A 17,217-nucleotide genomic window follows, 5' to 3' on the forward strand; every position below is an offset into this window, starting at 1 on the left:
AGTTTTGAGTCTCATAGCAAAGGGTTTGAATACTGTTTTTTATTTTGAATACATTTGCAAACATTTCTAAAAAAACAGTTTTCACTTGTCATTATAGGGTATTGTGTGTAGATTGATGAGGGAAAAATGCATTTAATCCATTTAAAAAAAAAGGGCTGTAACGTAACAATGTGGAAAAAGTTAAGGGGTCTGAATACTTTCCGAATGCACTGTAAGTGAATTTGTCCCAATACATTTGGTCCCCTAAAGTGGGGGGACTATGTACAAAAAGTGCTGTAATTTCTAAACTGTCCACCCGATATGGATGAAAATACCCTCAAATTAAATCTGAGAGTCTGCACTTCAACCTCATAGTATTATTTCATATCCAAAGTGCTGGAGTACAGAGCCAAAACAACAAGAAATATGTCACTCTCCCAATACTTTTGGAGCTCACTGTATAATAGCCTACAATCACCTGTCCTATTGTGAATTGCATTAATATCAACACTATTCGTAACAGAGTAGTTTAAAAGACTAGTTGCGTTGAGTTTTGGAGGAAGACATACTTTAAATCACCAAACAATCAACACCCTTCCCACAGAGGAAGGTAAAGGATGAAGGTATTTGTCATTCACATGACAGGACACAACAGAGAGTTACTAGGTAGAAGTCATGAGGAGAGTTTTATTACGTGACTGACAAAAATAGCTGGAGAACAAGTGCTATCTTCTGCACAAAACGCCACCAAAATAACCTGTGTAAAAAAAGTTTACATTTATGCATTGCATTTGTTACAATATGAAATTAACATTGAATGATGTATTTTTTTAAATATAATTTACTGGTATCTAAGCAAGACGCTTTTGGTGCTGTCATTGCTCATTGCTCACTTTTGCAAATGCACTTATTTCATTGGCTGAGGTGACGTTAGCAACCCCAAAGCGTCCCTCTTTCCCCAACAACGGCAAACATGGCAAATGAAAAGACAGGAAGTTACCGAACTAAACGAGTTTTCGTCAACAATATTGATACGTATTCCTCTAAATGTATCGCAAAGGTAAAGTAGCAACGATATACGTTTTTGTATCAGAGTTTGATGTGGCGAAATATTACATAATGTAGCTGACAATGTTTACACTTTTTTTGCGACTGTGTATAGTTTCTGTCAACCTGCATGGTTGGCGGCTCCTTGGAGGAGGCAGATGAAGATGGTCCCGCTGAGGATGAGACAGCGCTTCAAGATGGGACTTTTCAAATTGTTGGAACTATCTCAAACAACGAAGGGGAAAAACCCAGTTTTGCATTACAATGTTATGCAGTGAGTATAGTTAATAACCAACTATAAACTGGGTGGTTCAAGCCCTGAATGCTGATTGTCTGACAGCAGTGGTATACCACGGGTGACAAGTCATTTATTTTTACTGCTCGTATTACGTTGGTAACCAGTTTACAATAGCAATAATACACCTTAGGGGTTTGTGGTATATGACCAATATACCACAGCTAAGGGCTGTATCCGCGTTGTGTTGTGCGAACAGCCCTTAGCAGTGGTGTATTGGCCATATACCGAACCCCCTCTTGCCTTATTTCTTAAATATACAATATTGATATAACCACACACTTCATCATTCAGCGCTATGCAATGGCATGCAATTTTCATCTAGGCCTGTCATTGACGTCTGTCCATGTCCATTCCAGTCACAGAAGCGAGATCAGCTGCTGCCAAGCCTATTGGAATGTGATGTGGTGGTTTACAACATCTCAGAACATGCAACAGCAGAGATGATAGATGAGGCAACTTGGGCAATTTCAGGTAGGCTATGGACCAGGCCATCTGTTGGATGAAACCATCATGATAAATTGACTTTTTGTATACAAAATAAACATTTAATTACAGCTCAATTTGAGCAAATTCAGAATTTGCCATTGTGATTAATCTCAGCAATTTCTGCGATGAACTAGATGTGTTCCTTTCTTAACGTCTGTCAGCCATACTCTCAGTCTGTCAGCCCTACTCTCAGTCTGTCAGCCCTACTCTCAGTCTGTCAGCCCTACTCTCAGTCTGTCAGCCCTACTCTCAGACTGACAGCCCTTCTCTCAGACTGACAGCCCTACTCTCAGACTGACAGCCCTACTCTCAGACTGACAGCCCTACTCTCAGACTGACAGCCCTACTCTCAGACTGACAGCCCTACTCTCAGACTGACAGCCCTACTCTCAGACTGTCAGCCCTACTCTCAGACTGTCAGCCCTACTCTCAGACTGTCAGCCCTACTCTCAGACTGTCAGCCCTACTCTCAGACTGTCAGCCCTACTCTCAGTCTGTCAGCCCTACTCTCAGTCTGTCAGCCCTACTCTCAGACTGTCAGCCCTACTCTCAGACTGTCAGCCCTACTCTCAGACTGTCAGCCCTACTCTCAGACTGTCAGCCCTACTCTCAGACTCTCAGCCCTACTCTCAGTCTGTCAGCCCTACTCTCAGTCTGTCAGCCCTACTCTCAGTCTGTCAGCCCTACTCTGACTGTCAGCCCTACTCTCAGACGTCAGCCCTACTCTCAGACTGTCAGCCCTACTCTCAGACTGACAGCCCTACTCTCAGACTGTCAGCCCTTCTCTCAGACTGTCAGCCCTACTCTCAGACTGTCAGCCCTACTCTCAGACTGTCAGCCCTACTCTCAGACTGTCAGCCCTACTCTCAGACTGTCAGCCCTACTCTCAGACTGTCAGCCCTACTCTCAGACTGTCAGCCCTACTCTCAGACTGTCAGCCCTGGACCTTTTGAGTTACATTGCAAATACTGCATGGCCAATAGCCGACTGTACCAACGGTAAGACGCTGTCTCCTCTTCCTTTTATGCTGCAGCTCTTCACTCAGATATTGAGAGTTTTGCGTCTCAGAAGATATTCATTCTGATATCATCAGTCATGACCTGGGCAATGAGCAAGCCAGCCGATCCTGTAAGTTTCTATTCAAATCTCGTGTTTCCTAACTACTATATCTATATATGTGTCAATACACTTTTCTGAATATTACTCGTATATTTTCTGTCCTTAGAATGACCCAGAGATTCCTCTGACGGAGGACGACTACAGGAGGAAAAGACATCATCCTAACTTCAAGGAGCACGCCAATGCAGAGAAAATGGTGCTCAAACTGGGCAAAACCGTAAGTATAATGGGTAGGGTTCGGCAATTGTCAACAACAATGTCAACAACAACAAAAACAACAAGTCCTTTGTTTACCATACAGAAAAAGTCCAAGCTGTCCAGTTATGTTGTGGCGGCAGGTGTTCAGTATGGAATGGGAGAAAACCTCCTCCACTACTTCTTCAAGGTACATCTGAACTATATAACGTGAGACATTATTGTTCTATCAAGACATCGATGGATGTTCTCTGTCTCACTCTTTCCTCTGGCTTGACTCCTCAAGACGTCTTGGCTGGGGGAGTTTGCAAAAGTTCCTGTTTTTGGGCCGGGCACAAATATTATCCCTACCATTCATGTCAACGACCTTGCAGGGTTTGTATCCCATTCCATTGTCTTGATGTTCAATTATTGCTTATTTAAGGGCACCTGCTAGAGTTTGGGTGGGAAAAAAAAGACTAATTATATGATATTGTCTACTTTTGTCTACAAGGGTAATTCAGAATGTAATCGACCACAAGCCAAAGATACATTATTTCCTCGCTATGGATGATTCCAATAATACTTTTGAGGATATTGTGAAGGTAAATAGGCTAAGCCAGACAGACATCTTGTTGATCATTTCAAGTTGGTAAAATTTTTGCATTTCTTTCTTTCTTTACATAGATTTGTAGATCTACAAAATGGTTGGTGTATTTTTTCCTGTATCCCCCCTGCTAGATAATAAGCTTTGTGCTCGGTCCAGGGAAGATCAAGAAAGTCCCTAAGGAGGAGGCCTACCTCACCAAAGTTCTGACGGTCTGTCTGTTTTCATCCCTCATCTCAGGTTCAGGAAAGCTAATTCAGAAATGACCGTTGTCAGTTGGAGTATATCTTAACTAGCCTGGTCCCAGATCTGTTTGTGTGGTCTTGATTGACCACGGGAAATTGACAGAACAGCAGTAGATCTGGGTCTGGTCAATTTCACCTTGTTTTCCAGAACGCTGATGTGGATTACCTGAGTGTCAACCTGCGGATAGAGCCAATCTTTCTGAAGGAAACCTTCAACCTTCACTGGGTGTCGGAGGCTGGCATCATTGATAACATCAACCGGGTGGTGGAGGAATACAAACTGTTGAGACTACTACTGGTGAGGGACCAAACCAACTACTGTATGTTTGCCTCTTCTGTTCTTAGCTAGGGACTGAATAGATTTTCCCAGCACCAATTTAGAATGTGAACATGTGTATTGTCTCTTATTGGAAGGAAAGCTTCGTTACACAGCAATACATAGAATGAGCACCGTGTTTAGGTTTATAGATAGATATATATATTATAGATTATAGATAGTGTCATTATATTATTTTATATGATATTATATACTCATATTCAAGCCAAAAATTGTTAAAATATTTATCATGCTCTTTGGTTTCCCCATCAGCCCATCAGAATCTGTCTCCTGGGTCCTCCAGCAGTAGGAAAGAGCAGCGTGGCAGAGAAACTGTGTCAACATTACAAACTGCACCACATCAACCTCAAAGAGGTCATTGATGAGAAGATGCAACATCTGGTCAGTAAAAGCAAAGCGATGACACTTGTATAGCGCTTCATATTTATTCTCTCTTGTAAAATAGGAAATGCCTCCCCCTTGTGGTAGATCAAAAGAAATGCACCCCTTGTTATTTTCTGATATTACAGGTCTCTGTACTATACATGTACACTCTACAGTATCAATAGGTGTGTGAACCATTTTGTAAAACAACATCTTACAATATATTAATCCAGGTATTCATTTGAGTTGTCCATTATATGTCAGGAGGAGGCTGTGAATGGCACTGAGCAGGAGGGAGAGAGTGAGGAGGCGCTCAGTAACGCTCAGGACCAACTGGACTCTCTGAAGGACAGCATGGAGCAAAATGGAGGTACAATAATATTCCACAACACAGCCATGAGTTGTTCCTGAAAGCATGTTTGTAGATTTAATTTATATAATATTCCACAACACAGCCATGAGTTGTTCCTGAAAGCATGTTTGTAGATTTAATTTAGACTCCGCCCCTCATCTCTATAATTTGTTTGATTTCATATTATGAAGATGCAGTGGTTTCATGAATGTCATCATAATTCTTGCAGGTCGCCTGAGCGACGGGCTTGTGTACCGTATCATGCGTGATAAGCTGAACTCAACGCCTTGCAGGAACCATGGCTTCGTCCTCGACGGCTTCCCCAAGTCCTACGATCAGGCCAAGGAGATCTTCTATGGTAAAACATAAATCAAATTAACGTTATTTACAATTAAAGCGTTGATGATATCGTAAAATACTTTTCAAATAAATGATGAAAAAGATAACCTTGTCATCCTGCTTGTTCTCTTAAACACTGATGTTTTCCAGATGAACAGGATGATCCCAGGTCCAAAATGCCTGCCTTCAACAAGAAGATCATTCCTGGTAAGTGATTGTTAATATAACTGAATTGCACAGTATTGCATGTCTATCACTGCCCCCCCTCGTCTGTCTCTTCTGCAGAGTTCATTTTCTCCCTGGAGGCATCGGATGACTTTTTAAAGGAGCGGGTGCAGAACCTGCCTGAGAGTGTGGCAGAGAAAATGCGCTACTCTAAAGACGAGTACCTTACCCGGCTGAAGAAGTTTAGAAAGGCCAACGTGGAAGATGAAACGGTTCTGAACTACTTTGACGAGCTGGAGATTCACCCAGAGCACATTGGTAAGGACGAAATAATGTAGATATTGATTTACCAAAAGAGAATCATGCGATAGATAGAATCATTTTGAAACCCTAATATTCAAATGTAGTTATCAGAACCAGTAATTGTAGTAAATAGTGATTTGATTAGAACTCAACGCATTGAAAGGAAGTCTGTCAGTCTTTCATAGTCTGTCTGTCTGTCAGAGGTGAACAATGATCCTGAATACGGTGCTGTGATGGACAAAATCACCAGGCTGGTGGGGCGTCCCAGGAACTACGGACCCACCCCTGAGGAGAGAGAGGAGATGGAGAGGAAGTCCGTAGAGGAGACAGCACAGCGCCTGGTACTGGAGACAGCAGAGTGGAATAGGAGGGAGGCTGAGACCGCTGCCAAGATGGCCACACAGCTCGAGGAGTGGGTAAGAGATGCCAAGATGGCCACACAGCTCGAGGAGTGGGTAAGAGATGCCAAGATGGCCACACAGCTCGAGGAGTGGGTAAGAGATGCCAAGATGGCCACACAGCTCGAGGAGTGGGTAAGAGATGCCAAGATGGCCACACAGCTCGAGGAGTGGGTAAGAGATGCCAAGATGGCCACACAGCTCGAGGAGTGGGTAAGAGATGCCAAGATGGCCACACAGCTCGAGGAGTGGGTAAGAGATGCCAAGATGGCCACACAGCTCGAGGAGTGGGTAAGAGATGCCAAGATGGCCACACAGCTCGAGGAGTGGGTAAGAGATGCCAAGATGGCCACACAGCTCGAGGAGTGGGTAAGAGATGGGCTGCATCAGAAGTAGTACACTAGAATGGGAATAGGGTGGCATTTCAGGAAACATCTCTCTCACATTACTCATTGAGATTTGATTCCATTTTGGAATCCTTATAAACTCATCTCCACATGGCTTACCCCTATCCAGTCCTCTCAGATCTATAAACTCTTTAAACCCCTCTTTGTATACCATGGAAGAGTGGGCCACCAGCAACGACGTAAACCCTGGAGCTGTAAGTTTCTGTCTAGCTTAGCTGTACATACGTTGTGTGTGTGGGTATCTCTAGAACCGTCACGTGACTGAGGTGAAGAGGCAGGAGCACGAGCTGCTGGAGGCTCGCTCCGCCCCCCTGAGGAACTACCTGATGAATTACGTAATGCCTTCTCTCACTGAGGGCATGATGGAGTGCTGCAAGGCCAAGCCAGACGACCCGGTAGACTTCCTGGTAATGTTTTTATTTGATTTAAAAAATAAAATAAACTTTATTAATCCCACAAAGAGAAATCAGATTTGTCACCGGCAAGAGACATACAGAAAAAATATACTGTACACACGCATACATCAGAGACCAAATATACTGAACACACGCATACATCAGAGACCAAATATACTGTACACACGCATACATCAGAGACCAAATATACTGAACACACGCATACATCAGAGACCAAATATACTGAACACACACATACATCAGAGACCAAATATACTGAACACACACATACATCAGAGACCAAATATACTGAACACACGCATACATCAGAGACCAAATATACTGAACACACACATACATCAGAGACCAAATATACTGAACACACACATACATCAGAGACCAAATATACTGTACACACACATACATCAGAGACCAAATATACTGTACACACACATACATCAGAGACCAAATATACTGTACACACACATACATCAGAGACCAGATATACTGAACAAACACATACATCAGAGACCAAATATACTGTACACACGCATACATCAGAGACCAGATATACTGTACACACACATACATCAGAGACCAGTAGACGGAGGACTGATGGCTGGTGAAATAAGCAAAACAGATGTCTTCCATAGAAGCAAACAGATTCAATAGAGTAGTAGCCTACTTCTCCTCTTCAATTATATATGTTGCACTTCACCAATAAACGGATGTGAATTGTTGTCAGGTACGGAAGTAGCTAGGCCTACAGTAAAGAAATGTCACGTTTCCAACCGAATTGTCCTTTTTTTTCTCTTTTTTTTCTAAATACTACATTTTTGTGTTTATCTATTTCAGGCTGAATATCTCCTCCGGAATAATTCACAAGATTAGTGTGATGTGGATTAAGACATTCCAAACGTCTATGAGACCTTGTCGACTGGTATTATAAATGTTTTGTCATGACTGTGTTCTGTGTTGATCAAGTCTACCTTGTTTATTTTTCCCCACAAGAAATACAAAAACATATAATGCTCTGTTTGGAGGAATTATTGTAAAGATCATTTTGTGAATATAATGATCTCTAACTAAAAAAAAAAAGTTACATGTATATTCTGATTAAATTGTGTGTTAATGCCTCTTCTACACCCACCCTAGCATGAATTGTAATCCAATGACAAACCCACAGCTGATTGGCACAGCGGCTGAATAGTAAAAACAAGCGTGAAAACAGAGCTAGTGATTTTCTGAACAAGAAGTTCAACTGATTAAAACTCACAACAAGAAAAAAAGCTTACATTTTAAGGCCAGGCATCACAGGCTGACATTTTTGCGTCTTATTAATTTTGCGATTTGTTTGCATTTTGGTCTATTAATATTAGTATTTTGGTCTATTAATATTAGTATTTTCACACAAAAAAATATATAAACATTTCAAAACCGTGATGAAAATATATATTTTCTTTAGCTGATCATAGTCTACCTTCAATTGAATGAATTTTAACCACTTTAAAATGGAATTATATCAATAATTTCTAAGCTCACTACATTGATTTCCCCATCATTTAAAATCCCATTTTCATAGAGAATGTTACAAACTGGACTATATTTAGTAACTTACTTTGAAGAGATGGTGATTGGGTCTAAGTAGGCATTTAGTAGTCTAATTTCAGTGTACTTGTCAGACATTTACCACCAGATTTTTCTCAGCATCAGAAGCATCTGTATTCACCAGTGTGTGTGTGTGGTTATAATCGTGAAGGAGACATTCACATTACATTTTTCTGTAAGAATTTCGTCAAATATGTATACTTGGACTTTGATTTAGCATTTCCAATATTAGTAGCCATAAGTTCAACATTTGCAAAAGACCCAGTTCTCATAAGTTCATAACTCTCCATATTCTTATAATTTTTGTCCAAAAGGAAAAGGCTTGATGTTGCACAAGGTTAGCAGCAACACTTGCTACAGATACAGGGTTTCCTTCCGTAAAGCCCAGCTTATTGGCTATCTAGCTAGCTTTGTTTGACCCCGATTGGTGCTTATTTGAGAAAGTTACATTCGATCAAGTGAAGACCGCCCGCGTCATTAGCGTGCCATGAAGGCGTATACTACACCCCTAATGATATAGGGAAGTCTGGTTACATTCTAGGATCTCTGAGGAATACGTACGAATGTGATTTGACTGGTTGAAACAACATTTAGGGTTACATTTTCACAGATTCCTTTCTTTGCAAATTGAAGGAAATAGTGTAAATACAGTGGAGTGGAAATACAAAATCGATCGTGCATGCTATATGGACCTTTTAGGACATGAAAAAGGATTTTAATCTAACAAAGCAACACTTCATGTTACCACTGAGACCCTTTGGGTGATAAGAGCATGATTTCAGAATGTAAGTACACATTTCACCTTCAGAGGTGAATTTATCAAACGTATCGAGTTGAAAAGTGTTTTGTTGTTAGGAGCTCTCCTCAAACAATAACATGGCATTTTTCGGAGTAATAGCTACTGTAAATTGGACAGTGCAGTAATATTAACAAGAATTTAATCTGCGATCGTGACACTGTCCCGTTCATGTCACCACACCCCAATAGGGATTTGTTTTATCTTAATTATGTCACAATCAACTTTTACCAGTTGAACGTAGACACACATTTTTTTTTTAGATATTCATCAATCAATATTTTATACAAACATGCAAATTAGGTGATGTCTCATTATATGTGCATATTTGCATATCGCACAAATCCCTTTTTCTGGATGCTGGATGGTTTCACTCCAGCACCAGACATTAGCAGAGCAGATTAAAATACTAATGACATTTATTTATTTTTTTTTCCATTTTTATTTATTTTCCAAAGAAAATGTTATCTAGAATTATCTAGAACAAAACATTTACTACATATCAACAATTCCCTCAGGGCAAGTCTAGAGAATATACAGGTTTTCATCAAGGAGCTCTCTGTACTTTTCTCCGTTCACCTTTCCCTCGATCCTGACTAGTCTCCCAGTCCCTGCCACTGAAAACCATCCCCACAGCATGATGCTGCCACCACCATTCTTCACCGTAGGGATGGTGCCAGGTTTCTTACAGACGTGACGTTTGACATTCAGGCCAAAGAGTTCAATCTTGTTTTCATCAGACCAGAGAATCTTGTTTCTCTTGGTCTGAGAGTCCTTTAGGTGCCTTTTGGCAAACTCAAAAGGCCTGATTGGTGGAGTGTTGCAGAAATGGTTGTCCTTCTGGAAGTTTCTCCCATCTCCACAGATGAACTGTGAAGCTCAGTCAGAGTGACCATCAGGTTCTTGGTCACCTCCTTGACCAAGGCCCTTCTTCCCTGATTGGTCAGTTTGGCCGGGAGGTCAGCTCTAGCCTTGGTGGTTCCAAACTTCTTCCATTTAAGAATCACGGAGGCCACTGTGTTGTTGGGGACCTTCAATGCTGCAGAAGTGTTTTCGTACACTTCCCCAGATCTGTTCCTCGACACAATCCTGTCTCGGAGCTCTACGGACAATTCCTTCGACCTCATGGCTTGTTTTTTTCTCTGGCATGCACTGTCAACCGTGGGACCTTATATAGACAGACAGGTGTGTGCCTTTCCAAATCATGTCCAATCAATTGAATTTACCACAGGTGGACTCCAATCAAGTTGTAGAAACATCTGAAGGATGATCAATGTAGACAGTACGCACCTGAGTTAAATTTAGATTCTCATAGCAAAGGGTCTGAATACTTATACAAATAATGTGTTTCTGTTTTTTGTCTTTAATACATTTGCAAAAATTTTGTTATCGGTTTGTCATTATGTTTCATTTTTTTAACCAGGCAAGTCAGTTAAGAACAAATTCTTATTTTCAATGACGACCTAGGAACAGTGGGTTAACTGCCTGTTCAGGGGCAGAACGGCAGATTTGTACCTTGTCAGCTTGGGGGTTTGAACCCGCAACCTTCCGGTTACTAGTCCAACGCTCTAACCACTAGGCTACCCTGGTATTGTGTGTAGATTGTCGGGGAAATTGTTTCATTTAATCCATTTTAGAATTAGGCTATAACGTAACAAAATGTGGAAAAAGTCTAGGGATCTGAACACACAATGCTTTTGTTCCGACCTCAAGATGCAGTTGTTGAGGAGCAATTGCAGAAATTTCCAGTCGACTGCAGTTGAAAGTTCATGACCTTTGATCACATGGTTGTTGTAAAGGTCATGCAGTCCACATGTAGTTGCAAGTCAGACAATTATTGTACCAATATTCAGCGGTGAAAGTAGAATGAATCTCTTCCTGGTACGGGACTTCCTATATACAGTACCAGTCCAAGGTTTGGACACACCGACTCATTCAACGTTTTTTCTTTATTTTTACTATTTTCTACATTGTAGAATAATAGTGAAGACATCAAAACTATGAAATAACACATATGGAATCATGTAGTAACCAAAAAAGTGTTAAACAAATCTAAATATATTTGAGATTCTTCAAAGTAGCCACCCTTTGCCTTGATGACATCTTTGCACACTCTTCCAACAAACTTCACCTGGAATACTTTTCCATCAGTCTTGAAGGAGTTCCCACATATGCTGAGCACTTGCTAGCCAGGGGCACACTCCAACACTTAAGACATTAATTTACAAATGAAGTATGTGTGTTTAGGAAGTCCACCAGATCAGAGGCAGTAAGGATGACCGGGGATGTCCTCTTGATAAGTGCGTGAATTGGACCATGTTCCTGTCCTGCTAAGCATTCAAAATGTAACTAATACTTTTGGGTGTCAGGGAAAATGTATGGAGCTCAAAGTATGTTATTTCCTTGAGGAATGTAGTGAAGTAAAAGCTGTCAAAATTATAAATAGTAAAGTAATTTACAGATACCTATCACGTTTCAGGTAAGACCCAAATGCAGACTGTGTTGAAGTAACAATGTTTATTACAGCAACAGGGGCAGGCAAACGACAGGCAGGGATCGATAATCCAGAGTAGTGGCAAGGGCACAGGACGGCATGCAGGGTCAGGTCAGGCAGAGGTCGGTAATCCAGAGTAGGGGCAAAGGCACAGGACGGCGGGCAGGCTCAGGGGCAGACAATGGTCAGGCAGGCAGGCTCAGGCAAAGGTCAAAACCAGGAGAGCGAGAAAAAGAGAGACTGGGGAAAAGCAGGAGCAAAACGCTGGATGGCTTGACAAACAAGACGAACCGGCAACAGACAAACAGAGAAGACAGGTATTAATACCCAGGGGATAATGGGGAAGATGGGCGACCCCTGGACGGGGGTGGAGACAAGCACAAGGAGAAGTGAAACAGATCAGGACGTGACAGATACCCCCCAAAACTACTTAAGTAGTACTTTAAAGTATTTTTACTTAAGTACTTTACACCACTGTGAGAAAGTTACAGATGCACAAATATCATACCCCCAAAACATGCTAACATTTCTTCATTACAATAATTACATTTTTTGGGGGCATATGATATTTATGCCTCTCTAACTTTCACTCGTAATTATTCACGATTCGTTCAGGATTTTTCCGTAATCTTGGTCGCATCCACATGAATGTAGAAGCGTTTAGAAACATATTCTATTCTTATTTACAATAAAAGTGACTCTGAAATGACACAATACATTATTTAATACATTAAATAATCTGAAACCAAAACAAACAGCAGATTCGTCCAACAAATTTGTAGAGTCACAAGCTTGATGTTGTCATTGAGTGCAATGAATATGGGACCAAATACTTAACTTTTTACTCCTTTTGATCCCCTAAAATGGGGGGGACTATGTACAAAAAGTGCTGTAATTTCTAAACGGTTCACGTGATATGGATGACAATACCCTCAATTTAAAGCTGACAGTCTGCACTTTAATCTCATAGTCATTATATGACTTCAAATCCAAAATGCTGGAGTAGTAGTACAGAGCCAAAACAAAACTGTAATTGTCCCAAAACTTTTGGAGCTCACAGCCTCCTAACAGTGGTGAATGGAAAGAGAGATCTGTTACACGTGACATTTGAAAACACCAAAAAGTATAAAGACATTTGAAAACACCAAAAAGTGTAAAGACAGTTGCTGATTGTCATTAGGCAAGAATTTATGCGTCCACTTTCGGCCGTGCGTATCTCGGTGTCGGCCACTCAAATTTCAGTGTTCCCTTCTAACCACATCGCTGGGATGCCGTTCCCGACCGAGCCACACACTTTGAAAGGCAGTGACCAACATTGGTCAACATCTTGACTAAAGTGATGCGCTAGAAAGTGCCCACACACTCCTCAACCAGTTTCCGGGTCATGAAGAAGACAGAATGGAGAATGGAGGAGAGAGGACGGTGGCCCAATGTAACGGTTGTCGGTGGAAGAAGGTGAGGACCAAAGCGCAGCGAGTATTCATATATTTTAATTAAGTAATAGAACACTGAACAAAACAATAAACGGCCAACGAACAGTCCCGTAAGGTGACTGACAAAAAACACTAAACAGGAAAATAACTACCCACAAATCAAGTGGGAAAAACAGGCTACCAAAGTGTGATTCTCAATCAGAGACAACGATTGACAGCTGCCTCTGATTGAGAACCATACCAGGCCAAACCCATAGAAAACCAAAACTAGAACAACACATAGAATGCACACCCCAACTCACGCCCTGACCAACCTAAACAAGAAACATAACAAAGGAACTAAGGTCAGGACGTGACACCCAATCCCAAATCGACCCCTAGACCCTAGATTCACTTGTAGAAATCTGAGGTGATTTGACAGGTCTATGTAATAGGGCGAAACTTCCACCCAGCCTATCAGAGGGCAAGTAGGTAATATGTAGGTAAACTATTACCATATTGATTGCACCTGTCACATCCACAAGTGTGTAGGGTCTAGGGCACGGACTATCAACTACACTGAACAAAAATATAAATGAAACATTAAACAATTTCAAAGATTTTACTGAGTTAAAGTTCTTATAAGGAAATCAGTGAATTCAAATAAATTCATTAGGCCCTAATCTATGGATTTCACATGACTGGGAATTCAGATATGCATTTGTTGGTCACAGATACACTACATGATCAAAAGTATGTGGACACATGCTCTTCGAAAATGTCATTCCAAAATCATGGGTATTAATATGGAGTTGGTCCCCCCTTTGCTGCTATAACAGCCTCCACTCTTCCAGGAAGGATTTCCACTAGATGGTGGAACATTCCTGTGGGGACTTGCTTCCATTCAGCCACAGGAGCATTAGTGAGGTTGGACACTGATTTTGGGCGATGAGGCCTGACGTTCCAATTCATCTGAAAAGGTGTTTGATGGGGTTGAGGTCAGGGCTCTGTGCAGGCCAGTCAAGTTCTTCCACGCCGATCTCAACAAACCATTTCTGAATGGTCCTCGACTGACGGGATGAGGTCAATATCCTTCCAGGATATGAGGTCAATATCCTTCAATATCCTTCCAGGATACCGGGGCCAGGTTGATTAGAAAGTCCTGCTCGCGGAAGTGTTTTAGGAAGTGTTAGACAGTGATGAGCGGTGGTCGTTTGACCGAGGACCCATAGCGGATGCTGGCAATGAGGCAGTGATCGCTGAGATCCTGATTGAAAACAGCAGAGGTGTATTTGGAGGGCAAGTTGGTCAGGATAATATCTATGAGGGTGCCCATGTTTACGGATTTAGGGTTGTACCTTGGTGGTTTCCTTGATAATTTGTGTGAGATTGAGGGCATCTAGCTTAGATTGTAGGACTGCTGGGGTGTTAAGCATATCCCAATTTAGGTTACCTAACAGAACGAACTCTAAAGATTGATGGGGGCAATCAATTCACATATGGTGTCCTGGGCACAGCTGGGAGCTGAGGGGGGTCGGCAACAGTGAGAGACTTATTTCTGGAGAGATACATTTTAAAATTAAAAGCTTGAACTGTTTGGGCATAGATCTGGAAAGTATGACAGAACTTTGCAAGCTTTCTCTGCAGTAAATTGCAACTCCTCCCCAATTTGGCAGTTCTATCTTGACGGAAAATGTTGTAGTTGGGGATGTAAATTTCTGAATTTTTGGTGGCCTTCCTAAGCCAGGATTCAGACACGGCAAGGACATCAGGGTTGGTGGAGTTTGATAAAGCAGTCATTAAAACAAACTTAGGTGGGAGGCTTCTGATGTTAATATGCATGAAACCAAGGCTTTTTGATTACAGAAGTCAACAAATTAGAGTGCCTGGGAACACGCAAGGCCTGGGTTAGCCTCCACATCACCCGAAGAACAGAGGTGTAGGATGAGGGTACGGCTAAAGGCTTGCAAAACTGGTCGTCTAGTGCGTTGGGGACAGAAAATAAAAGGAGCAGAATTCTGGGCGTGTTAGAATAGATTCAGGGCATAATGTATAGACAGGGGTATGGTGGGGTGCAGGTACAGTGGAGGTAAACCCAGGCATTGAGTGACGATGAGAGAGGTTGCATCTCTGGAGGCACTAGTTAGGCTAGGTGACGTCACCGCATGTGTGGGAGGTGGGACAAAGGAGGAATCTGAGGCATGTTGACTGGGGCTAGGGGCTCCGCAGTAAACTTAAACAATGATAACTATCCTAAACAACAGTATACAAGGCATATTGACATTTGAGAGAGACCTAAAGCGAGGCATAAAGCAATCACAGGTGTTGATTGGGAGAGCTAGTTAAGACAACAACGGGTAAAATGGCGATGAATGGGCAGAGAGGATCAGGTAACACGCAGGGCCTGAGTTCGAGGCTGGGGCCGACAGATAAACAAAATAAACAAAATGGAGTGCCGTGATTAATAAACAGCCCAGCGGGCATCAGCTACAGTATGTAGCCAGGTGTTCATAGGGTCCAGTGACCAGCAATAGATGAAACAGGGAAGCCGCGGGGTAGTCGTTGCTACGCTAGCATGCGGGAGACACAGTGTTTAGAGTTAGCATGCCGGGGTAAGTAGAAGCTTCTGCTCCGATGTCCGGCGAAGCCGGTTGAATGCACAGAGGATGGAATTACGTCTGCGGACCAGTCGTGGTGGTACGGCGGGGCACCGTGTCGACGAAGGGACCAGGCCAGATGGCGGAAGAGGTATTGTAGTTGTGGTAATTTTGTTTGCTAGCCGGGAGATGCGCCTGGCTCAGGGCTAGCTTCGGGGCTCTGTCACTCAGTGGCAGCTAGCTAGCTGTGATGATCAGGAGTAATGGTCCAGGGTTTACGGCAGGAATCCGGCGTTGTAGTGGAGAAAAACAGTCCGAGGCTGGCAGGTATTATTGCTGGCAGGTTTGTTGTCTGTAGTTTATGCCTGCCCATACCATAACCCTCCGCCACCATGGGGCACTCTGTTCACAACGTTAACATCAGCAAATCCCTTGCTCACACAATGCCATACATGTGGTCTGCGGTTGTCAAATTCTCTAAAATGAAGTTTGAGGCAGTTTATGGTAGAAAAATTAACATTAAGTTCTCTTTCAAGAGCTCAGGTGGACATTCCTGCAGCCAGCAGGCCAACATTAAAACATCTGATTTCCTTTTATGTCCAACAATAAATAAATGAAAAATATATTTTGCTTTTTGGGCCAAATCAAACCAAATAGAACCCTGGTCTAGGGGTTGATTTGGGATTTGGCCAGACTTTTGTTGAAACGAGAAATTCCCCTTGTCCTTCAGCAGAGGTGGAACTGTAGCGATAGATAGACGATTCATCTTCATATCTGTGCCATTCGAGCGTGCCCATGCTAAAATTCACTTTTGGCCACTGTGGCCGAAGAGGAAGAGAGGCCCAACTCTGCGGAAAATCTGTCTCCCTCCAGCAGGTTGAGGTTTTTCGTTGTTTTGCCCATCAAGCAAAGAATTTTTGAATGGAGGTCAAATAGTGCGTGTAGAATTTGTTCAACAAAAACATGAATGGCTTATTTGCTACGTGACCGTTTATTTAATCAAATATACATTGTGTAATGCTTAAGTTGTTACGAGTGTACTGATATAAGTAGGACTCGTGACATCCCGGCAACTTTGAGAGAAAAAATAAGTTTATATTAGAGTCTGGAGATGGCTATGCATAGTCATGACATGAGGCTAGAAGCATCGTACAAATCTCGATTGAATTACAGGCGGTAGAAGTAAATAATCATATTCGAATATTTAAAAAATAAAATAAAATGTAATTAAAATAAATAAAGAAGGGGTCGGACATTTAAAGGACTACAGTTCCCACGTGCTAAAAGTACAATTGT

At 42.0% G+C, this 17,217-nt stretch overlaps 1 protein-coding gene across 2 annotated transcripts; it reads left to right on the forward strand.

Annotated features, from left to right (window-relative positions):
* The first annotated feature begins 856 nt into the window (after positions 1–856).
* Positions 857–8,119, forward strand: ak7a (adenylate kinase 7a). 2 transcript variants are annotated; one of them, XM_021611441.3, is made up of 18 exons: positions 857–1,039; positions 1,142–1,300; positions 1,681–1,795; positions 2,844–2,938; positions 3,036–3,146; positions 3,231–3,314; positions 3,411–3,499; positions 3,618–3,708; positions 3,845–3,922; positions 4,104–4,253; positions 4,545–4,673; positions 4,920–5,025; positions 5,237–5,365; positions 5,497–5,553; positions 5,632–5,829; positions 6,016–6,581; positions 6,868–7,026; positions 7,870–8,119. In XM_021611441.3, exons 1-18 carry the CDS (start codon positions 953–955, stop codon positions 7,903–7,905), a joined length of 2,439 nt encoding a protein of 812 aa, XP_021467116.3. In that variant the 5' UTR covers positions 857–952; the 3' UTR covers positions 7,906–8,119. The 2 variants fall into 2 exon arrangements, with proteins under 2 accessions (XP_021467116.3, XP_090098626.1); XM_090242500.1 differs by having other exon boundaries at positions 6,016–6,230.
* Positions 8,120–17,217: the final 9,098 nt, after the last annotated feature.

This window comes from Oncorhynchus mykiss, chromosome 8, assembly GCF_057628025.1.
Source record: "Oncorhynchus mykiss isolate SJ-2025 chromosome 8, ASM5762802v1, whole genome shotgun sequence".
Taxonomy (NCBI): Eukaryota; Metazoa; Chordata; class Actinopteri; order Salmoniformes; family Salmonidae; genus Oncorhynchus; species Oncorhynchus mykiss.